General features: G+C 39.7%; 1 protein-coding gene across 1 annotated transcript in view; it reads right to left on the bottom strand.

The window, feature by feature from the left end:
* CIB22 (LYR family of Fe/S cluster biogenesis protein) overlaps positions 1-25,722 on the bottom strand; it is a 164,002-nt gene that overhangs the window by 86,723 nt on the left and 51,557 nt on the right. Inside the window, exon 2 of the mRNA XM_089449464.1 lies at positions 3,673-3,714. Within this exon, the coding sequence (XP_089305590.1) occupies positions 3,673-3,714 (42 nt within the window). The remainder of the gene's footprint in view (positions 1-3,672; positions 3,715-25,722) is intronic.

Here is a 25,722-nt window from a genome sequence, read left to right as displayed (position 1 = left end):
TACAATGTTTTTGACCAATCTAATTTGCCAATATCCTCAAGCATGAGGTTTATGCAATGTGCAGCACATGGGGTCCAAAAGATGGTTTTGTGCTTTTCCTCTAATAGTTTACCAGCAAGAACATAGTTAGAGGCATTATATGTGATGACTTGAACAACATAAGCCACCCCCACCTCCATAACAACCTCATCCAATAGCTGAAACAACAATTGTCCATCTTTTACCTTATCAGATGCATCAGCTGATTTTAGAAACATGGTTCCCTGAAGGAAGAAGATAGGAAAGTTTATGAGGGTACGGTTTCTTTGATCAATCCATCCATCTGACATGATGGTATCCTGTTCTTGCCCATGAGTCCTTGAAATCTTTCAAATACTCATTAATGGAGGAAATTCCTTTCTGTAAACGATACCCCCATAACTCATGCATAGTAGGGCCTTTGAAGCCTTTTCCAACAGCATGTATGGCATCAAACATAGGCTCATAATATGGTCAACGGGAAGCATTGAAGGGGATATCAGCATCATACCACCATCTAGCTATGTAGTCACAAGCAGTCTCCCTCAATTCTTTCTTCCAATGGTCATCTAAAGTGGGTTGCAAATGACTTCTACTAGGTCGAGGACCATGTGCATCTGATGGAGAGGAGAGAGTGAAATAACTTTTGATATTCATATCACCCTTTTTTCATTTTACCCTTTCCCTTTTCTTGAATAGACTCAAAAGAGGGAGGAACATATCAGAAGGGGTTGGATGCATCAATACAAGGGATAGAGGAAGAACCCTCAAATCAAAATGGGGGTTGGTAGCCAGCTTTTTTTGAATATTCCTCTTCCTCCCAATTTCAGCCTCTAACTCTTTTTGCCTAGCCTTATTCTTCTTTAAACTTCTCAAAGCTAGCTAAGAAATCCTTCCTAATCTCCCCAATTTCTGGTGAGGTAAATGGAGTAATTTGGCCTCTAATCCCCACCAAGTGTTGTTTCAGCCTATTAGTGCCCCCAAGACCTTTCTTAATTTTCCTATGGCAAAATTTGCAATGCATTTGACTATCAACCATTTCAACATATGCCCAAGCATCATCTTTCACTCTAGGTGCCATTTTTTTACTTGGAAATGAAAGCAAACAATCTGAAAATGAAAACAAAAAAAAAACATTGAGTCAATGTTCATTTCTTTCACAAAAAACACTCTTTAGGATTTCTAGATTTGCACATAAAATTTAATAAGCAAAAACAGATTTTTACAAGTGAAAAAAAAAATACCTCCAAACACAAACTACCTCGTCAAGCTTGCTCCAAGAAACCAACTCCTCAATGCTGCTCCAAATGGCTGCCAAAAAATCTCCTCACTCCAGCTACAATGCTTGCCCAAGAAGTTCCTCACTCCAGCTACAATGCTTGCCCAAGACTCCTCACTGCTGCTCCAAAAACAAACTCAACAACTCCTCACAAACTCTCACTGAAATTCTCACTCAAATGCATGAGATGGTTGTGAGAGTATGAGAGGGGTTGAGTGGGTTAAATAGGGTTTAGGAAAGGGGAATGGACCCCAACGACCAAATAGGCAAACTATAAACCAGTTTGGAGTCCCAAAAAAAAAAAATTAAATCACAGTTTTCCAGTTTCTGTGGGCCGCTGTCACTAACTCGACCGGCTCGGTATTAACCCGGCCGACCGAACCGAATCCAAGGCCGAGTCACAAATTCAAGCCCTGGCTCGGACCAGCTCGGCCGAGTCGGTTCCGAGCCGGCCAGTTTTTAAAACAGAGTTCTAAACTAAGTAAACTTAGAACCTTCAACGTTATGTATCTTAAAAGGTGAAGATGTGATTTTTCTTCTTCAGAATAAAATGAGACCTCTTGGAAATATAGTTTATGCAACTTTTATTGGACCAGTTTTTTTGGAGGAGCACTATTCATACCAAATCGAGATAAAAAAAGGGAAGGCAGCGTTTGACAATGGAAATTGTTCCAATGCTCTGCGAAAATCTCCGTAAAAGAATCAATTCTTTTGCTGCAGCCTTGATAGTGATTTCAAGAAATCGACCTTGCACAGTCAATTCCTTAGGTTGACAAACAACCAAATTTGTTTTTACTCAAGGAGGTGACATTGCAATTGGAGCAATATTCTCAGTTGACACATATGTTGAACAACCATCCTGAGCTTGCATATTTTTAGTGGATTTTGCAACAACAAGCAAATTAGAGGAGATTCTTGCACAACAATCACGCAGAATGAGCAGTTTCTTAGACTAATGTGTAACAGTCGAAATCGGGGAAATAAAGAAACCTGACAAATAAAAAATGCAGACTACAGAGCTCACAGGCTATGGAAAAATGCCCAGACCTGGCAGCCTCTGATACTTTGTCCAGCAATTATGTGGTGTTACAGTGACCACACCAAAGGAAGCCGCCTTCTTTCTTAAGATTTGTAACGCAGGGTTCACCACTGAGCGTTTTAGTGCAAATCTGAGTGGAAGTTGAGACAGAGATGGAGTAGATTCGTTTCTACAAAAGTGGTGTCTCGATGCTACAGGTTTGGAGGGAATCTAATTTTAGGATTGAATAACGCCTCAATACAATGTTCAACATCATACTTCTCCTTGCGACTCTTGTCACATCGTCCCCTTGCATCTGAAGGAGGGTCTATGCAGGTCTCAAGCAAAAGATTCCAACCAACGTGCACAATGCATACCAATGGACAGTTTCTCGGACGAAGAGAATGATGGGCAGATGGAGCAAAGGTTGCAAACAGCAAAACGAAGAGGCAAAGATGAAGGAGACTTGATAGAGTAGCAATAGAGTGACAAATTAAATGATGAGCGGATGGTAGAGTCATAACAGTGGCAAAACTGATGCAAAGGAGTTACAAAGCAAGACAGAAATGGAGAACCTTTGCTCTGATACCATGTTAGACGCACATGGAATGTGAAGAGAGATGAATGATAAAACAGTGAATTGCTTTTACTATTAACATAGATGTACATTTATAATACATTCTTGTGACAGTTGGATTCATCTTCCAACATCTCTTGGACTCCCTTTGACTGCCCAACTTCCACGCCTTAATCCTTAGAGGATTAGGTCTCCAACATGGCCTACCATTGTGTTTGTCAGGGCAAAAAGAGGAAAACCATTGGCCCATGATCCTCTGCCATATACAAATTGATCATTTGGGGGAGATGATGACTATAATGAGCAATGTTACTGGTAAATGGATAAAGTTAGTGTAATAAGAAAACTTAGTAAGTAAAGCACATATGGTTAATTAAGTCAATTAGAGGATAAGGCATACTATGGTACTTTTTAGGAGTTATTTCTTTATATCCAAATATATGTAATGTACATAAAAATTATCTTCTATAAGGAAATAATCATATCACGTTATGCACAATCATCCTTAATCTTTTGCTCAACAAGGACGAACCACACTTCTCATATTTTCTGTGATATTCTTCGGATAGGTTAATTCTTAGCAAGCATTCACTTTCATCTAAAAGTTCCTCTTCTCAAGTCAAAATCAGTGAGCTACATTTCAAGAAAGAAAACATAATAATCAAACCTAATCAATATAGCTGTCAAGACATATATTAGACCTTAATAAGATAGTAACTGATAGTAACGCATCCTGTAAATATAGAGGTACAGACATATTCAATTTAATGCAAATCTTACCACATGCCTGTTAGCTTCAAATGCGTCTCTCATCTTTGATGCCTGTATGCATTAACAAGTGCAAGATAAGTACACATGTGCTTCTGCAAATCATGAAGACAGTGAACTACACATTATAGCAAAGATTCTTATGGTTCTTGGTTTGGAAGAATCCATATTTATATAGCTAGTATTCATTGATAACATTCATAATCTGTAAAAATTCTTCCATTAACAATAAACAAATATTGATGTTTAAAATTTAATCCACAATAAGTCAAAACCTCAAAGTTGTTGAAACTGTAGCTTGGAAGGTGATTCTGCATTGATCAAGTGCCATGACATGCAGTAAACCACCAAATTTCTCTCACATCTGAATTAGGTCAGACAAATATAAAAAGGGAAAACGGAATGTTGGAGAGATCAGTTTGATTTGGCAGGAGAGCTGGGGATTCAGCAATGACAGGAGAACGAATTCACAGCAGAGTTTGGATTAGCGGAGAGGCTATTTCAGGGGCAGCAAAAAGACTTGCGGAGGCCAAGATACCAGGCTGTACGGGTCAATTTGATCAAGCAGAAATCAGGCCAATTTGGGCAATTTGGGCTGAAGAAGGCCGAATTGTGCACTGATTGGCTGGGCCATACATGCCTATTTGCATCAGACCCTACAGCTATTATTTTGCTGGGTTGAAGTGCTGAAATTTCTGAGTGATTTGCTGCTGTAAAATTCCTGAAAAGGGGTTGCTGTAATCAATTTTTTGAAGCTGAATCAAGGGCCTAAGTTTTCTGGTTTTCCCGACTTTGGGGTTTCCAGGGTAAAAACTCTGTCAAATAATTTTTTATCTGTTTGGTTTTCTGTTTTATTTCTGCTGTGCATAACTAAATTAGAAACCCAGAGTATTTTTTGTTATAAATTTTCACATCTGAAGAAATTAATTTTATTTCTGATCTGTGTTCAAGAAATCTAACAAAAGTCTTGCAAGGTCGGCATTTTATAGTGTCAAAAAACACTAAGCATAGCAATTACATGACAGAGGTCAATCACTGACTCAGATTGTATTCTACCGTTTTCAAACCCATAACTTGCAGCCTAGACTTTATCTTGCTCTAGACTGAATGAAGTTGCATTACCTACCAATAGAAGTAATATAAGCTTGAACACTTGAAAAATGTTAACTTCTATACATGGTATAAGCTTGAAATCCATGGAAGTGTAAAAGCAGTCTGCATGAAATAGAAATAGGGTCCTGACTCCTAACTTGTAAGATACACCCTTAACAGAACAAATATTGTACATATTCCAAAACTTAGTCAACAACATAATTCTAATAGTATAGTTTGTTTTGTAATTCGGTTTTTTGAGTTATACATAAAAAATTGTTTTATTACGACATACAATTAGTGAGGAAATCAAAGTTTAAACAAATATATGGCTACAAGATCAATAAGCATTTCTCCTATTTTGCTCCATGAGGAAACTATGAAACATACCATCTTCTGCTGATGATATATATCTATATATATGTGTGTGTGTGTGTGTATGTGTGTGTGTGAGATGAGAAACATCATTGTATTTTTAATTAATGAAGACGCGTAGATAACGTGCACATATATGGAGGAACTTCATTCTAGATTACCTAAGAAACTGCATATATAATTATGAACTATTACAACATTAATTACTTATTATGACTTTATCCTAAGACTACTTTAGTACATCATTAACTTTCTCCTGACATCTAACACATACTAATGATTCCTGGGGCAACAAAATTAATAAAGATTGCATACATATTTGTCTGACACATCCTCCAGGTTATACATTAAAGCGGTCAATTGGGATTATCTCAGATGTTTGGGAGGAACAGTTGTTATCCTCCCTACCCAGGGTCAAGTCCCGCAAGCAACATGTTGATCTCATGACTTTGAGCCTTGTTGTTGTATGGTCTTGAGACCTATGGAATATCTTACCCTTGCCTACAGGTTGGAGGGTGGGGTGCTTTGTTACATGGAGAAAGATAAAAGTAAAAAATAAAAAATATTATACATTGAAGCAATCAAAGAACCTATTAGAATTTTGGCTTACACAACACAACTTATATCTAAGTCTAATGATCTAGAACACTACACAGATTAACACGTGCCTTCGATGTTGTAGGACAGGGGAACCATCTCATATTATGTTAAATTGTAATGTACAAGTGTTGATTTGGGGTAGCATCGGATGTGCTCTAGCCACGAAATTTGGTGGAGAGGTTGGGGCACATGAGATCTCCAATACCTAGAAAGGGTTTGGGCAGATTCTAAACAGTTCAGGAGATATTAAAATAATTAATATGTTTAATGGAGTCCCTAAGTCTAAACTTAGGGAAAATAAAATATTAATGGGAATTAATATGAAACTGTGTTAGAATGGTCCAAAAGACATGGATCAAGCCAGATCTAATCTTAGGCGTTGATCAGGGACTTAATCTCGACCGTTGATATGTCAATAGGAAAAGTATAAGAGGAGGCTTGAGGGTCACTTGGAGAACACACCACAGTGATCAGTCATTCTATTCTCTAAAGCGGGGTTTGCTAAGAGAGATAGAATTGGTGATCGGGAGATGCAGCTGAGGGACATTTGAGTACAGAGAGACAGAGTGGCAAAGATAGTGTCGAGAGAACAGTGCAATAGCTGGGAAGAGTAACACAGAGCCAACCAGGGCTCATGTAGCGCCACGCAGAGGCAGCCGGGAGCTGCGCAGAGCCTTAGAGAGGCCAACGTTGCTGATGCAGGGCCTCCTAAGGCTAACGCAAACCCATCCGGGGTGACCCAGGGGTAGCGCTGGGCAGAGGGGCTGACGCAATCCAGAGAGAAGTTGACATTGGGGTTTCTGGGGCAGATTGGTGTTGAGTAGCTGCCGAAAGGACTATTCGGGGTTTCAGCCAGGAGATTTGTCAGAAACTGAGTGGTATTACTGCTAAGGAAATTCCCTGTTGGGTAGGCCAATTTTGACACCCAAATTGTACTCTGATATTGCTTAATAATAAAACCCTCAGATAGTTGCACCGGTTTTCCCACATTGGGTTTTTCCGGGGACATTAGTCCAAAAATAATGGTGTCATATGGTGTGATTGTTTCTGTTTCCTTTAGTTGTCGATCTGTAATATGTTGAGCATGCACCAGTGTTTATTTTTAGTATTTACATTGTAAATAACTTGTTAAGTAAAATAACAAGTAGGTAGGAATAAATCAGATCAAGTGCATGGAGGGTTTCTAACTAAGTACAAATAGAAACTTCAACATGGTATCAGAGGGTGATTGCAGATCACAGGAGGACTAAGGACATCAGCAGAGTGGAGCAATAGCAGCAGAAAACAGTTGTCCCGAGGTAACAGAAGTTGTTTCTAGCAAAGCAGCAACAAGGGAAGGGTGACACAGTGCCTACATCATCAAGGGTGAGTCGAGAAGAGACAGTGCAGATGCTAAGGAAGGCAAAGGGAGCCTCAAGCAGAGCCACGGAGTAGCTGGGAGGGCTGACGCAGTTGGCTGAGGAGGCCGGGTTGCTGGTGTCGAGATTGCGCAGAGCCTAAGAGTTCTCACCTTCAGGTTGTTGGGGTTTAGAAGGCTATGGGAATATTGCAGAGTGGAGTTGGTGAGGTACTGTGGTCAGAACAGTATCTGACAGAGCAAGGCCAAGAAGAGCTGCTACCGAGGGTTTCTAGTCGAGGAACCCGGAGCAGTGGTGCAGTCGCACAAGACGATCAGAGTAGGGGGCATCTCGACAGCGACAAAAGGATTTCCAGGAGGGAAATCAGCTCTCAAAAGGAGTCCAGAAGAGAACTTCCAGACGGAAGTAGAGACTCAGAGGAGTCAAACAAAGAACTTCCAAGAGGGAAGTAGAGGAGCATCATGGCACTACACGGAGTAAGAAACCAGGATAGACTAGACGGAGCGTCAAACTTCGCAGTCTGGAAAGCCAAAATCTTATCCGTACTTGACAAAAATCGTCTCAAAAACTTCGCCTTGAAAGTAATCGTTGTCACAGTCGACCCCAATAATAATGACAAGTACGAGGAGGCAATGGCGAGGGCCAAGAGCATCATCCTTGACGGGGTCAAGGATCATGTAGTACCACACATAGCCGAGAAGGAAACGACATTTGAGATGTGGGAGGCTCTCAAGAAATTGTACCAGCATACTTATGTGCAGAGAAGAATGCTACTTGAGAATCAGTTAAGGTCGTATCAGATGAAGAAGGAAGAACCGATTGACACCTTCCTCAGAGGACTGAATGAGATCCAAGATCAGTTGACTGCTATAGAAGCGACACCGGATCTGGAGTTGATGCTGAGCACAGCCCTGAATGTTGTCTCAGAAGACTGGAAGGTATTTGTCTAGAGTATACTGGGCAGAGGGACTCTCCCACCTTGGGACGAGATGTGGGCGGCTCTTCGCCAGGAAGAGATCAGATGGCAGTCGAAGACGGGTAGCGGCAACAAGGGGATCAAAGTCAAGCAGGAGGGAGGAATATGTTGCCCTTGCATCTGAGGGAAAGTAGGAAAAGCGGAACAAGAAAGATCTCTCCAAGATCAAGTGCTTCTGTAGCATAAAAACCATGGTTGAAGCGAGAAAACTGATAGCTTGAAGATTTGATATGTTAAAATACACACAGGTATTTAATAATAATTTATTAATATATATAAAATTGTAAAAGATGATATAAGAAGTTACAATGAGGCCCTACTTTTATACCTCAGCAGGTGACCTTTCGTGAAGGGGCATGTCTTTTAGACATGCCTTTTCACCTAACTTAATGACTATTTAACCTAATTAATACTTAATTATTTAATATTTATATTTATTTTATTTATTTAATTGTTATGAATTATATTCATAACATAGCCCTTCCCTTCAGAAGCTTTGTCCTCAAAGCTTTAACGCTATGGATTTTCTTTGATGTATATAATCTGGCCATTTGTTTCATCATGTAGCTCATCAGTACTATTGACTTCGATTTCTTTTCTTTTCTTTTCTTTTTTCCTTTTTTTCTTTTTTTTATAATATAATAATAATTTTTTTTAGTTATAAATTATATATATACTATATAATTATAAGTTATATATATAATATAATTATAATTATATAATGTTTTTTTTTGTTTTTTTTTTCATTCTTATTATACCGACACAACCGTCGTTTCTTATCGATACGGTAACATCTGTTGACAACAACTCCGTTCGCGATGATATCCAGCTACGAACACTGTTTGACGGCTTTGACTGTTGTTCGATCGTTTTTGACCTCAGACACCACTTGAGCTTGTTCCACTGGAAACAATGTCGGCTTTTTGCGGAAGGCACAGTGGTTTGGTCGTCCACGCTGCGGAGTAGACGTGTCGCCACTGTCGGTCTTGAAGAAGGAATAGGGTACTACAGGGACACCCCCATCTTGATTTCTTTGACCGGGAAACCACTGTAGCATAAAAAGTAATTCTGAAACCAGGTTGGGCGGATAGTTTTCAGGTTTCAAAATTATTTTGTTGGGTCGCGGACTTCCAGTTGCTGTTGGAATAGTGGCACGATCGGTGGCCTTCTGTCGAAATAGTGGGCACAATGACTTGACACTGCCCACATGACATTTCATGTCGACAAAACATTCCCTGTTCGTTGTTGTTGTTTGTCGAGTTTCTTCTGAAGCTTGCTGCATCACTTCGGTTTTTGGAAGAGAAGGTGCAACAAGCTTGGCAAGGTAATTCCCATACTGCCGACCCTCAACATCTTTGACGTTTTTCAGATCCCGTCCAAGAATAGACAGGTCCTTCACTGCATCGGGGACTCCTTCAACATCGCTGCAGTGGCGTCTGTCAAGGCGGTGGGTGCGGGGAATTATATTTGTGTTTGTGATGGCGTGTTGCGAGGGAGGCAATAAATCCAAGATCTTGTCGACCACAGCATTTGCATAGCATTCCAATCCTGCTGTGAAGATGACAATCTCATACAACCCTGTGCTGCCTAATTCCTGCAACAATTTGTCCACGCCAGGCCTTTTCGACACATACAGGGGTTCGTCGTAGCCCTCAAGAGATAGGGTAAAATCATAGCCGCCTGGCGCTGGTGTAAAATCGGCATGAACCAGAGTTCCGTCCAAGTCTAACACCAGTGTTTTCTTATTTGGATTTTCTCCTGACATGGGAGGTAAAACGCCCCCAGCCTGGCGATTCAACCCACTGTCATTCAAAGGCACAGACACGTGTGGCTCACTAACATGCACGTTTGGTGATTCACCTTCACCTGGGCGGGGTTCTCCATTGCCATTAGGGTTGGCGCTGGAAGACTGCATTTTGAAGAAAACGTGTTTGGATACTGATACATAGCTTCCGTAATTTTTTGTACTCCCGACTACGGGGACGTTGCCCTTTTTAGAGTCGAATATTATTTTGAAATCTTCGGGTTCCTCATCGTTGTTATAATCATCTCTGATGTCAGGATCTTGGCTGTTCATTTCAATTTCCATTGAATCTTGATTTGATGGAGGATCGTTTTGCCTATTAATGAAATTGTGATGCTCCTCGTGAAAAGCTGATATGTCATTCCCAAAGGGGAACATATTAGGAAACATTTCGAGCATTGTCTACGCCATTACTGTGTTTTGACCTAGGACAATCGTTCCAGGTATCATGGCAGCACATGCAATGTCTGTCACAGCTGGATCCTGGTAAACACAAAAGCCATAACCTTTTGAATTACCCGTATCTCTATCTTTAACGAGATCAAAACCACGAAGAGGCCCAAAGGATTCAAGCGGTTCTCTTATATGTGCTTCTGGGGAGTAATACGATAAGCCACCAACAATTATTCGATCAGGTCCCTCAGCTCCTCCAACAGCACTGCCATAGCCTGGTGTGAGACCAACAGCAGCTAAATTTAGGTGGGGACTGGGTTGGCTTGGGCCAAGTGCTGCTGCCAATGAGGGATTGTAATCACTTGGTCTCCTCACTCTCCCAGAAACGCCCTCAAACATTATACCATCAAGAGCTATTGCATTGCTGGCCTCTTCAACTGTGCGCATCTCCACAAAAGCAAACTTCTTTTCATGATTGATGTAGACATTAACAACAGCATCACCTGGCCCAACAGTATTTCCTCCTTCAAATGAGAAGATTTCATTTCTGGACTGTACACTTCTTTGACTGTTCTGAGAACTAACCATTTTAGGTACCTTTTGTTTGTGATTCCCTAAAGTCTGACCTTGCTTGGGATCTGGAAACCTTTCTCCATCTGGGCTCAAGTAATTTGCAAAGATTGTCAGATTTGAGGTTATTGTTTCTGGCGCCTCACTCTCTACGTTAGCCACGCTTAGCGACTTTACAATCCTGTCTTCCAGCAGACACATGGGGCATTCTTCTGAATTTTTGGCTCGAGAATCTTCTGCAACACTATCATTCAAATCAAGATTAGTTTCATCGTAATCATTATCTTGTTCTAGATCATCCTCATTCACATCAAGATCATCCTTATCTGAATCCTCATCTTGATCTGTATAAGCTTCATTGGATTCATCATCTAGATCATTTCCCTTGTTATCACTTTCCTTTCGACATGCTTCAACTTCTGCAATTGATCTTTCTAAATGCTGAAATGCTTCTTGAATACTAAATTGTTCAACGTAATCAAGATGTGAACGTAATGGCACATTGTGCGGCGAACTATGTTCAAAGGCTCGCATGATTATATCGTGTGTCATGGCTCTGATACCATTGTAGCATAAAAACTATGGCTGAAGCGAGAAAACTGATAGCTTGAAGATTTGATATGTTAAAATACACACAAGTATTTAATAATAATTTATTAATATATATAAAATTGTATAAGATGATATAAGATGTTACAATGAGGCCCCGCTTTTATACCTCAGCAGGTCACCTTTCGTGAAGGGGCATGTCTTTTAAACATGCCTTTTCACCTAACTTAATGACTATTTAACCTAATTAATATTTAATTATTTAATATTTATATTTATTTTATTTATTTAATTGTTATGAATTATATTCATAACAGCTTCCACTATGGGGCGTTGGGTCATTATGCGACCCAGTGTCCGAGGAAGAAGAGTAAGGGAGAGTCTTCCGAGACTAAGGCAGCGCCAGCACGGGCAGAGAAGGAAGTTTTGACAGACGATGACTGCGCCATAAGTGCACATGCACCACTTGAGTGGAAGTGGGGAGACATTGAGTTGTAGTCAGGCGGACTACAAGGGATGAGGGGCAGGATCCTCGAGGTACCCAGCCTCTTGGATTAGACCTTGCTACGAGAGCCCCGAAAAGGAGTAGCAGGACTGGCTGAGTCGGATAGAGATGGATGCGGATGAAGCGGCAGAGAGAGCTACAGTGCAGGAGTCCCAAGACAGCGCAAGGCTAGCAGGCTGCAGCAGTGCAAGAGGCACAGGAGTGTTGCACCAATGTAAGATGGCACAGACTGGTGTGCAACGGTGCGAGATGTAGGGAGTTGTTGCAGCAGCGCAGAGGTCAGAGAGGGAGCACTTGTCAGCGGCAGAGGGAGCTTCAGCATCAGTGGATGTCTCTAACCCAACAAGGAGGTCAAATTGGGAGATCAGTAACTGAGTTGCAGTGCAGCAGTGGGCAGCACGACGCAGCATGATGAGAGGAGGTGCAATGCGGATGCAATGCTGGGAGAAAGGACTAGCAACAATATGGATGCAGAGGGAGTTGTCATACAGATGCAACAATGACAGTAGCAGAGTCATGGGCAGCAGTACAAGATGCAACAGTGCAGAGGATGTTGAGCAGGAAGGCCTAGCCTCAGCACAGGTACTGATGCCAGATGATCAGAGTAATACCCAGTGAGGAGTATTGCTAGAGCACAGTGCTCGCTAAGAGGAAGTGTCTATTTGGGGTAGCATCGGATGTGCTCTAGCCACGAAATTTGGTGGAGAGGTTAGGGCACATGAGATCTCCAATACCCAAAATGGGTTTGGGCAGATTCTAAATAGATCAGGAGATATTAAAATAATTAATATTTTTAATGGAGTCCCTATGTCTAAACTTAGGGAAAATAAAATATTAATGGGAATTAATATGAAACTGTGTTAAAATGGTCCAAAAAACATGGATCAAGCCAGATCTAATCTTAGCCATTGATTAGGGACTTAATCTCGGTCGTTGATATGTCAACAGGAAAAGTATAAGAGGAGGCTTGAGGGTCACTTTGAGAATACACCAGAGTGATCAGTCATTCTATTCTCTAGAGCGGGGTTTGCTAAGAGAGATAGAATTAGTGATCGGGAGTTGCAGCTGAGGGGCATTGAGTACAGAGAGACAAAGAGGCAGAGATAGTGCCGGGAGAGCAACGCAATAGCCGGGGAGAGTGACGCAGAGCCAGCCGGAGCTCACGCAGAGGTAGCCGGGCGCTGCGCAGAGCCTCAAAGAGGCCAGGGTTGCTAACGCAGAGGGCCAAAGGGTTGATGCCTCCTAAGGCTGATGCAAACCCATTCGGGGTGACGCAAGGTCAGCTCTGGGCAAAGAGGGGCTGACACAGTCCAAAGAGGTTGACGCTGGGGTTTCTAGTGCAGATTTGTGCTGAGTAGCTGCCGGAAGGTTTATTTAGGGTTTCATCCAGGAGATTTGTTAGAAACTGAGAGGTATCACCGCTAAGGAAATTCTTTGTTGGGTAGGCCAATTTCGACACCCAGATTGTACTTTGATATTGCTTAATAAGAAAACCCTCAGATAGCTGTATCGGTTTTCCCACATTGAGTTTTTCCGAGGACATTAGTCCAAAAATAATGGTGAGTTTTTCCGAGGACATTAGTCCAAAAATAATGGTGAGTTTTTCCGAGGACATTAGTCCAAAAATAATGGTGTCATATGGTGTGATTGTTTCTGTTTCCTTTAGTTGTTGATCTATAACATGTTGAGCATGCACTAGTGTTTATTTTCAGTATTTACATTGTAAATAACTTGTTAAGTAAAATAATAATTAGGTAGGAATAAATCAGATAAAGTGCATGGAGGGTTTCTAGCTAAGTAAACTTAGAAACTTCAACAACAAGTACATACTCGTATTCAGTGAAGCATTCCAATTTTATTCCCTGACTACAAGCTCTACCTTCAGTTCTTGATACCTCAAGAGTCAAAATGACTCCAACCCTCAAAACCAAGGACTTGAGCAAAAAAATCCAAGTAATTATATAAAGAAAAAATTAACATCAAAAATGTAGCGGAACAGTAAGGAACAATATCAGAAAAGCATGCACAATAGAGACACTAGGATTTAGGTCTGAGACCAGGGGAAAACCCCACAAGGGGTTAAACCCAAAAATCAATTCTTCTTCTTCTTTAGATATTCAACAAATGTTCAGCTGAGATACAATGTACAATTATAATGAGATAGAAGTCTTTCAATATCAATCACATTAGGCCTCTTAGGGCCAACCCTTGGATCATACGGGATCCTCATAAGATGGCAATAAACAAGTATATCATGGAGGTATTAACAATCCCTCCACAAAACCTGTAATTAAATGAACCCATAAGGGCTATATCACTGTCATATGTGCTTAGATCTCTGACTCAAGTAGGAGCACAATATCACTGTCATAAGTACAAGAATCTTTGCCCACACATCATTGTCATAAGTACAATAAACTCCGCCCACACATCATTTCGTAAGTACAAATAGCACTGCCATACATTTACGTTAAGAGATCACATATCACTACCCTACATAATAGGTAACACTACCATATGTCACTGTCATATATCACTATTCTAGGGCTCATCATACCAGCAACTAAAAATCCATACCCACTGTTCTTAGGCTGCCCCGAGCACTATCCAAAACCAGTCATACCCTACTACATTACCTTATTAAACCTTATGTAGAAAAGATAGACAATCAAACATACCTCTCCAACACATCTTCTAGCAGCCTTGACAGTCCGGTTCTGTGCACTTTCTTTCCTCAGCTTTTTGGCCCTCTTTTTAGGGCATCTGTACAGCCACAAATTAGCAACAATCCTTTCCATAAAACCCTAATCTGTTGCACTATTATCCAAGAAACCTTGCCCTGTTGTAACAGCTCTTCCTTAGGCCACATGACCACCATCTAACACTGTTGTAACAGCTCTTCCTTAGGCCACATGACCACCATCTAACATCTTAAAAGGGGCTCGGCCCTCCTTCAAAACCACAAGTTACATTGTGGCCTTATACAAAGGATATTGTCACAAAATAAGCCCAAGACTCCTCATTGCAAACTCAACTAGTACTTCTCCTAGTCACGTCCAAACAGAGGTCTAATTAGACCTTCTTTAGGTCGCAGTCTCCTTTGTGCATACCTTGAGACCTTGCAACCATACACAGCAATCCAACTGAGGCTTGTTAGTGTCTCCCAGTGTTGTGGGGGAGCGCCTCCCCCCTTCGAACCCTCTCCCGAAGCGCGCTCCGGGCGGGAGCGCGCTCCCAAAGTCCGGGAGCGATTTTCGAGAGCGCGCTCCCATAAAAAAATTTACGCTCCCTGGTCTGTTAGGGAGCGACTCAGGGAGCGATCGCTCCCGCGCTCCCGGAGCGTTTTTTAATGCCCGAGAGCGATCGGGGAGTGATCGCTCCCGGGCATTAAAAAACGCTCTGGGAGCGAATCAGGCCAGGCCGGGAGCGGTTCGGCGGAATAAATAAATAAATAAATTAAAAAATAAATAAATAAATAAATAAAATCCGCCGGACCCGAAAAAAATAAAAAATTTAGAAAAAAAAATTTGTTTTATAAGGCCAATGGGCCAAAAAAACTTTCATTATCACTTCATTGAGCAAGTTGGAGCTGGAGCAAGAGCATTGGAGCGAAGAGCAAGTGCTGAGGAGCGAGGAGCAACTGCCAAGAAGCGAGGAGCAAGCCTACAGAGGTAAGTAACTTAGTAATCTAGTTAGTTTAGCTGGTTAGGTAGTTAATTTAGTTGATTTAATTTAGTTGTTTGAGTTTAACTATTTAAAAATCATGTATTTAAATTATATTAATAAATTAAATGAATTAATCCCAATAAACTAAATTAATTTGCAGATTCAAGACTCAAAACCCTACAAACATCAAACACCATGGACCTGGGGATATTTATTGGCATTTTCCTCTTCCTGGTCCCTTTTATGGTTATTATGGTGGTGGAGAGTAGGAAACGGAGGGGGCCTCAAACTGAAGAGGTGGATGAAGAAGCCGAAGGAAGTCAAATGGGTGAAAACCCCAGTGAGGAGGAGGTGGAGGAGGGTGAACATGACCCTCAAAAAACTAAACAAGACCAAACTCCATTGTGGAAATATGTTCACAGGGTTGAAACAGGGAGAGGGGGTGGAGCCACTAAATTTCATTGCCCCCATTGCAACACTGATTACACAGGCTCATACACCCGTGCTAGAAGACACCTCTGCGGGAAAATGCCATGGGATGGAGAGAAACAAATAGGAATCAAAACTTCTGCAGCGGTGTCAACAGCAGATAGAGCCAAATACATAAAGGAAGAGGAGGATGCCCAATACAGAACAAAAAGATCAAGGGGTTTCTTTGAACCAAGCTCACAATCACAAAGAACTCCTTCAGCATCCTCCCAAGGCAGTGGATATGGACATGGAGGCACAGGGTCATCATCTTTAAGGCGTAGAACCATATCAGATTTCCTTGATGAGGGGTGTAGGAATGATGTGGATTCAAAAGTTTACAGGTTCCTCTATGCATGTGGGATACCATTCAATGTTCTACGCTCACCTTATTGGCACGAAATGGTTTCTGCCATAAATGATGCCCCTAAAGGATACAAGAGCCCTGGGTATGACAAGGCAAGAACTGTTGGCCTTGATCATGAAAAAGCAAAAATATCACATTCTTTGAATAAAATGACAAGTTCTTGGACTGACAATGGGGTGTCCATTGTATCTGATGGATGGACAAATGTAAAAGGCAAGCCATTGATAAGTGTTCTTGCTGTGTCTGTTAGTGGTCCCATCTTTCTAGCTGCACATGATTACTCAGACAAGTTCAAGACCGCTATCAACATTGCAGAAGCATTACTTGAAACAATTGAGCGTATTGGCCCATACAATGTCATCCAAGTCATCACTGATAATGCTCCTAATTGTAAGGCAGCGGGAGCGATTATTGAGGATAAATACCCGAACATATTTTGGTCTGGATGTTTGGTTCACACATTGAACCTTCTGTTGCATGATATTGTCAAAAACAAAAATGAAGAATACCAATGGATTGGTGATTTGTACAAGAAAGGAAAACAAATGATAAAATTTATTACAAATCATAGCAATACCCATGGCCTTTTCCGCAGTCACTCGAGATTGGAGTTGCTGAAGATTGCGAGGACTAGATTTGGTAGCTATTACCTCACCTTCAGGCGCCTTTTGAAGGTAAGAGAGGCATTAGCTAGCATGGTATCAAGTCCACATTGGCAGGTGTTAAAGGAAAGGGCTACAAATGTAGCTGACATGGCAGGTTTTGAAACGGTGGAGGAGGTACTCTTGATGGGCAGTTTTGGACAACTGTGAGGCAGGTATTGGATTTCACCAAGCCAATTTATCACATGATTCGGTTTGCAGATACAGACAAACCAGCGATTGGCGAGGTGTATGAGCAAATGGATACCATGTTGGGGGAAATAAAAGACATTGTTCATAATAAAGATCCCAACTTGTACAAACTGATTCATGATTGTGTGTGTGAACGGTGGAATAGGCTTAACCTTCCACTACATTGCTTGGCGTATATCCTTACGCCAAAATACTACTCTACATCTTGGTTGGGCCAACCTACAGCAGGGGGTGGGGTTAGGACCAAACCCCATTTAGATGAAGAGGTAACTAAAGGATATCTGGAAGCATTAGAAAAGTTGGTGCCTGACAGGGAGGAATGTGCAGTTGTGCGCCTTGAAATAGGCAGATACTTCAGTGGCACTAGTTTGTATGGTAACTTCCATGCAATGGACGACAAAGATAAATTTGATTCTCTCACATGGTGGGAAACATATGGCGGCCACGGACTTTTGCCAAAATAGGCAAAAAAAGTTCTTTCACACGTTGTAAATTCTTCTTCTGTAGAGAGGTGTTGGAGCACCTACAGTTATATACATAATGTGAAAAGAAACAGACTCAACGAAAACCGAGCAGAAAGCTTGGTTTATGTGCACTACAACTTGAGGTTGTTGAGCCATTACTGTGATCGGGCTAATGAAGATCCCACATATAAAATTTGGGACAATCACCCTGAGGACGACAATTTGGAGGATGGCATTGTACATATTGAAGAACTAGAAGAGGAGCTTGTAAGGGATGAAAATGAAGCAGCTGCAGCAGCCATGCCACCTCCACCTCCACCATCCAGTAGCAGTGCTCGAGGCCCGAGTCTTGTTCCATTGTTGTCGCCACCTCCATCGACACCCTCGCGTGGAGGTTCTAGTTCTAGTCGTCGGTCTGTGCGGGAGACTCCTAGAAGACCACCACGACCTGCTTATACTCCTGGAGACTCTCGTGGCAAGGGCCACTTGTAGATTTACAGTTTACTTGTCTTTTTTAGTTTCTATTAGACTTTAGTTTTCATAACTGTTGAGTTTTGAGTCCTTGACTCTTGACTCTTTCATATCATTATGACATTATGATATTTTTTTGTAAACATTATATCACTGTGACAATGAAAATTTGAAGTTTGAAGTTGGGCCTTGGCAATTATAACTCATTGGTAATGATTGTGAATTATGAATATGATGCTTTGTGAAAGACTAAAGTTGTTTCATTTCATCTCATTATTCATGTTTCATTTTATAAATTTTTAACATTTAATATCATGTTAACAGTTAGAAGTTAGGACTTAGAAATATCTTCGATATTACTTCTTGTAATGGTTAAACTTGGCTTACAAGTACAACTTTGGTGATCAATGATGATAAATGTTATTGAATTTTCAATTCTGAAAGCTTGAAGTTGAAACTTTAATATTGAATTTGATGAATCATGATTTATAAGACTCAATATGTTGCACTTGTAATATGTATTTTACTAACTTGTGGACATGGTTGATGACGATTATAATTTCTAAATGATTGATGTGATATGGTTCAATGATCAATTTATGTTTTTTTATGTTTTTTATGTCTACTTCATTATTCTACATGTTTTTGTTGACATATATGTATCAAAAATTAAAAAATATAAAAATATATATATTTTTAAAAAATCGCTCCCGGATTCGCTCCCAAATCGGGAGCTTCTGAAAATGGTCGCTCCCGCTCCCGCTCCCGCTCCCGCTCCCGCTCCCAAGTAACATTGGTGCCTCCTAAGGCTTGGCACTTTTCTAAGAAACCATACACATGCAGCGAAGATGAAATAGAGATATGCACCAAAACAAACCCCAGAAATCACCTCATAAACTCGGCAATGAATTCCTTGAACCTGGCCAGACCAAAACACAAGAAAAGACCAATGCTTGACTCCTCCAACTCAGCTAGGGCATCTACAACTACCTTAGATATCTTTCTTCATTTATGAGTTTCTCTCTATGTGTTTGAATGAGCTCCAAGGCCTCTAATTTATACTAATCAATGGAGGAGTCAAGGGGTGTCTTTTGAGCCATTGTGACCCTTCATTTAATGAGGCCAACTTAGGGAAAAGGCCCTCTTCATTTGATCTTGATATTATTTAAAATATTTACCAAGTGCCTTGATGATTGCTTTCCCAAATAAATTTGTCACAACAAATAATAAGGAGAGGAGTGCCAAACACATCAACAATAATATTTATTTTATCCAACTTGAATTCTTCCTTGGGGCATGATGGTTTCTACTTGGGGTAGTTGGGCTTCTTTTGGGGTAATTGGATTTCTCTTGGGGAAACTCATCCCAAAGCTGCCCCAAATTTCAACAGAATTGTCCAGGGGTTTCCCTGATATATTTTTCTTGGAAAAAAATGATACATTCATTTTTGACAAGCATATAGAATGATGGCATTACGAGCGCAGCACAACTAGAAGAGATCATGAAAGAGGTCCAACAGCAATATAGAACGCCATGGAAATCTTGAAATGACTGTTGAAATTTGTTATTAAATATCCTTCATACATGAAGATAACACAGGAAGAATTACAAGCTTGGAGATATGTTATCGAGACCGGTCGATCCGACCGATATGGACCCAAAATTGGTTCGGTTCGGGCTTCAAAACTGGAATAGATTGGTTCAGTACCAAACCAGCTAGCTCTGTAACAGAACCAATCGGTTCAGTACCAAACTGGCCAACTCCGTAATGGAACCGGCTGGTTCGGTACTGAATTTCCTATTTCATGGAACCGGCCAATTCATGGAACCGGTCGGTTCAATACTGGTTCCATGCAGTCTGTACACACACAGACCAACTTGAAAGAATCCATTTTTATTGTCTTTCTCATTTGGTTAGCCTACTTCTATTTCTTCCCTAGGTCAGCCTTATTGAATATGCCTATGGCCCTAGTATTGTTTTGTAATTCATGGTAATGTTAAATTCTTAAAGTAAAATGACATACTTTAAATTAAATTTTAAACATTACCATGAAATGACTCAGAATGTTTGAGAGTGGTTCCAACCTCATTGGTTTTCATATGCAAAAAGTATAATTTTAGATCTCACTCAAATCCAGCAATCTTATTCTACTAAAAATATACCCGTCACCAATACAAAATCTTGACTTCGCGAAGATCCCAATATGGGCAATGATTTTGATGATATGTAGGTATTTGTTGTAGCACCCTTACATGCTATATAAATGAAAATGAAGCATCAACACTGATAGCTTGTTGACTTAAATGTAAAAATACACAAGAGGTATTTGTAATAATAATTTATTATATAAAAATGTATAAGTGATGAATGTTACAACGACGACCCGCATATATATACCTAAGCAGGTGTCATTTCGTGACTAGGCATGTCTTTTAGACATGGCTTTTCACTTAACTTAATGACTATTTAACATAATCAATATTTTATTATTTAATATTTACATTTATTTTATTTATTTACTTATTATGAATTATATTCATAACATAGCCCCTTCCTTCAGAAACTTTGTCCTCAAAGCTTTAATGTTGTCAATTTTCTTCACTTAGTGTCTGTCAACTTGATGTATATAATCTGGCAAACGTCTCGTCATGTATAATCTGTAATATTCGCTTGGATTTATATATATATATATATATATAACAATTTTTTCTTTTCTTTTTGTCAATTATTTTGTTAAGTGATATATATATATATATATATATAATCATAATTTTTTTGATATTGACCCCTATATATTATTTTTTTTAATTTAAATAATTAAATTAATTTTAATTACTTAACTATATGTATTATATAGTTTTGTTATATATTTTTTATTGCAACTATTTATGGTGTTATATAGTTGCGTTATATATATATATATATATATATATATATATCAAATTAATTAAATTTATTTGATTAGTTTATTTAATTTATATGTTACACAGGCTTTGCTAATGTTATTGAGCCCGCAACATCAATTTAGCCGAAATGTTATTTAGCCATGACTATATATTAAGCCCGTAAGGTAAGGTTAATTTTGCCCGGACTGTATATCAAGCCCGTAAGGTTAATTTAGCCCTCACTTGTATATTAAATAAGGTGTATCAAATCATGTATAGTTTATCCAGCCAACGTTACTAATGCCCCGCCCTTTGACCTGGGACACGACAATTTGATACACCAACCTACGCGAATTTATGTTGCAATGTTGATTGGTGTCAGTTCGGCAACGTGGACGAGAGGAATGGAGTTTGTTGGGCTGTCAGAAAGGTGAGAAGTTAGAGTGGCGGGGCAAAGGTGTGGAGCAACGGGATTAGCGTACAAGTATGTCGAGCACTAGGATCAGCACGGGGAAGTTAACTGTGCTTGTGAACACAGCGGGCTGTAGCGTTGGGTTAGCAGATAAGACTTCATCCAAAAGTTTCAGCGTTGCAATGGTAGCCGATGTATGGAGATCTCTGTCCAGAGGTGCCGGTGTTGCAGTTTGAATCCTGAAAGGTTTTCCAAAGCCTGTCTGGAACATAATAGCAGTTTGTGGCATGGTTGAAGATATATATTATCGACTTGAATCTCAGCATGGGCACGCACAAAGTTCTCATTTTTGGGTTGTATGAGGTCATATCAAAATTTAAGTGCACAATAGCAGTGGTCGAGAATGTGCAAAACTTTGTAGCAGACACTAAAATATCCATTTCCCAGTGGCTTCTTGAGTGTTAAAAAACCTGAACTCAACCGGGAACTGCAATACTTCACGTGTGGTTGGGGAAGGCCTGGAAACATCTTACACGTTCTGTCGATCCCATCATTTAGATCTAAAAACGAATTGTTAAAAACATATTTTTTGGGTTTTCCAACTCTGCTGGGTACTTCATCAGGAGCACTCACTGGAGTTTCTACTTTCTTGGAAGAGAGGGCTGACATTGACATGGGATTGCTTGCAGCATATTCAAAGGGTAATACAATCTTCACTGCTATTTGTGACTTAAGCCTATAAAGTGCCTCATCCAATTGCTTTTTTGAGATCTCTTCATAATGCTCAAATGCTTCTTCATCCTTGGGAAGTAAATGTGCATATATGTTACCGAGGTCAATAAAATCTGCCTTCACTAGTTTTGTTGTAAGTCTGTATAGTCCATCAAGTACAGGCTCATTTACATCTTGACGTTGGTAGTACCGGAATTTAAATCCCAGAATATGTGCAGCATGAGACTTTGGGAAGATAGGTATTAGTTCACCACCTACTATTGTCCTTGTGGGAGAGATTCTTTTAGGTTCAGCATTCAAAACTATGGATAATGTTGCAACTATTGCTGCTCTCTGAGAAGATTGATTGGAGGGAGAGATAGATGCCTTCGTAGCTCATGGTGCAGCTTTACTCCCACTGTTTGAACCGAAAACAAATGACAGGGCAGCTAATGTTGAAGCTCTCTGAGTTGGGCCACTTTGTTTTGAATCATTGGAGCTGTCAGAACTACGTGTTGGACTCTCAGACGAGCCAGCATCAGTTGTTGAGACTTGCTTTTTTAAGTTCTCTATAGCCTGTATAGGTATCCCTTGGAGAGTAACAAGCTTTTTTTGAAATGAGTTTCCCTGAATAGCGGCTTTGGCTGAATCCCATGCAAAAATATTTGTAAAGAAAGAAGGCTCATTCCCCTCAACTTTGTAAAGCGGTATATCTAGCAATAAACCTTCTAACAGTGTTGCATGTTTCATGTACTTCTGGCCAATCTCAAAATCTTGCTGCTTTTGTTTGATATCTACATGTTGGCCAACCCAAACAAAGACCTCGGAATGTGTATCAAGGATCATGATATCCTCTATTAACAAGTCATCTTGACTGAAATTGAAGACTTCAGTGACCTCCAATGTTCCTTTTTCATAAGTGCAAGCATATAAATGAGGGTCTGTGTTGATTTCCTGGGCTTCTCTTTTGCTTGAATAGCTTTGCTTCCCACCCAATGCGTACCAGAAAGTTGTTGTTTCCATCCCTTCCTTTGCATGCTTTAAATTAACACCAAGTCTCAGAAAGTCTGCATATATGGTCGCTAGTTGTTGTTGCTCCAATGAACTGGAGTTCCCGTGCCAGATGAAAAATGATGACCCGGATTGCAACAAGAAGCAATCAGCAGAATTTAGAGATGTTGGCACCTCCTTAGATTTTAACTCACCAGCCTTTATTTTTTATCATCTCAGATTCCCACAGAAATTTGGCCTCACATCTTTCTTGTTTCTCAAGATAGTCCTCATCCACATCATCTTCATCTGGATCATCATCTTGATCTACATAATCTTCATCAACATCATTTTCATCTGGATCATCATCCTGATCTATATCATTCTCATCCACATCAAGATCAACTTCATCTGGATTTTCAACATTATAATCTTCTTGATCTATATCAGCTACATCAGAATCATTATCTTGATCTAGATCATCCTCATTCACATCAAGATCAGCTTTATCTAAATCCTCATCTTGATCTGTATAAGCTTCATCGGAATCATCATCTAGATCATTTTCCTTGTTATCGCTTTCCTTTCGACATGCTTTAACTTCTGCATATGATTTTTCTAAACGCTGAAATGCTTCTTGAATTTTACTAAAATTCTCCATGGATTCAGGATGTGAACGTAATGGCATATTGTGCGGCGAACAACATTCAAAGACCCGCATGATTATATTATGCGCCATGGCTATGATACCATTGACGCATAGACGGTGATAGCTTGTTGACTTAAACGTAAAAATATACAAGAGGTATTTGTAGTAATAATTTATTATATAAAAATATATAAGTGATTAATGTTACAATGAGGACCCGCATATATATACCTAAGCAGGTGTCCTTTTGTGACTAGGCATGTCTTTTATACATGCCTTTTCACTTAACTTAGACTATATAACATAATCAATATTTGATTATTTAATATTTACATTTATTTTATTTATTTACTTGTTATGAATTATATTCATAACAGAAAACTTTTGCTTATGTGTATAAATGGTTTGGATTCATATGGATGCACATGAATACATATGTTTTTCTTTAAAATTTGAATATTTTATGTGTTTTTGGTCAACTGGTTTTTTGGTCCCATTTTTTCACAAGTTTCGATCCAATTCCTGGTCCACAAGGTATTCCGGTTCGGTTCTGATAACATTGGTTTAGAGAATGCACAAACAATGTTGCATATTTATAGATGAGAAGTAGCCACCTTGCAATTTCTTCTAACTATTTTAAAATGTTTTTTCCAGACTAATGCACAGCTGATTTTTTCTTTTGTTCTTGTGCGACAAAAATGACAACCATAATGCATTCAAATGAAAATATCTGAAACTCCTATATAGATAACGATACAACAATGATGCATGAAAAACTTGATAGAACTGTTTAAAGTAATGGTGGCTCAGAAAAGGGGAACACCTGCAATTCCATTTCAACCACAGTCAATCCAATTTGACACAAATGTCAACATTATACATACCTTTTGCCCACACAATGACCTAATATCCACATCTTCGTGAATAATTTGCACAAGCAGACGACACATTTGTTACTACATATCATCATTTCGAAGATTCTCATATATCAATTGAGAAAGAGGATGGATATACTGAATGAAGCTCCACAACTTTCTGCAGCATCTGAAAGTGATATTTCTAGTATTCTTTCTTCAAAAATACTCAATGATAGCAAGGAAGATCTCTTTGGGACACTCTTCCATGAAATTTCATTTTACACTCACAATCATGAGAATATATAGCACCTTATCTTAAATATAGACATCCAACCATGGTTACTTCATCAACACAATATATCTAGATCTACTGAAGTTTTACCACCTTCATCAACATACAACACTCAGCCAGAGATCAATCAGTCTATAATTAGTTCTATAGCTCCATGACTACAAACACCTTAGCATTCAATAAAGGTGTTTATCCCACTTCCACAGCATCACTTGTGCTCTTATTTAAATCAAGACATGTCTATGTTTAATAGAGACCTCCATGATGTAGTTTAACACTACCTTCATAGAGATTCCCATAAGGAAGGCCACCTTCATGCATAGCAATTTCCCATTTGCTAATGCCAGGTTCATAGAGAATTTCCCACCTAAGCGAAATAGAAATTGTCAATGAGTCTTATTAGTTAAGTGAAATTTATTCCCCTAATGTATTAAATTTCTGAACCCAGCAACTAGCAATTTATTAACCTAGTAGACTATCTCAGATACACTGAATAAAAGCACAATTGGGTTTTTAACCTACATAAAGATATTCATCGAAAGCAAAACCAATCTCAATCACACATTACACAAACTAATTCTTCCCAATCAACAATTCTTGATTATTAATGATCAGAACCTACTTGGGTTCCCTTAATGCGAAAATGCCTGAAAGTGAGTAAAATACATAATATGGATCTGATCCGGCGGATCAAGCCCTAGTATTCATTGATCCAGATCTCCTTGTTGCACCCTAGCACCTGCTTTGGACAAG

The sequence above is a fragment of the Pinus tabuliformis genome, chromosome X (genome assembly GCF_031772625.1).
Source record: "Pinus tabuliformis cultivar Carrire ecotype Pingquan chromosome X, CPIR1, whole genome shotgun sequence".
NCBI lineage: Eukaryota > Viridiplantae > Streptophyta > Pinopsida > Pinales > Pinaceae > Pinus > Pinus tabuliformis.
This window is presented reverse-complemented; position numbering and strand designations above follow the sequence as displayed.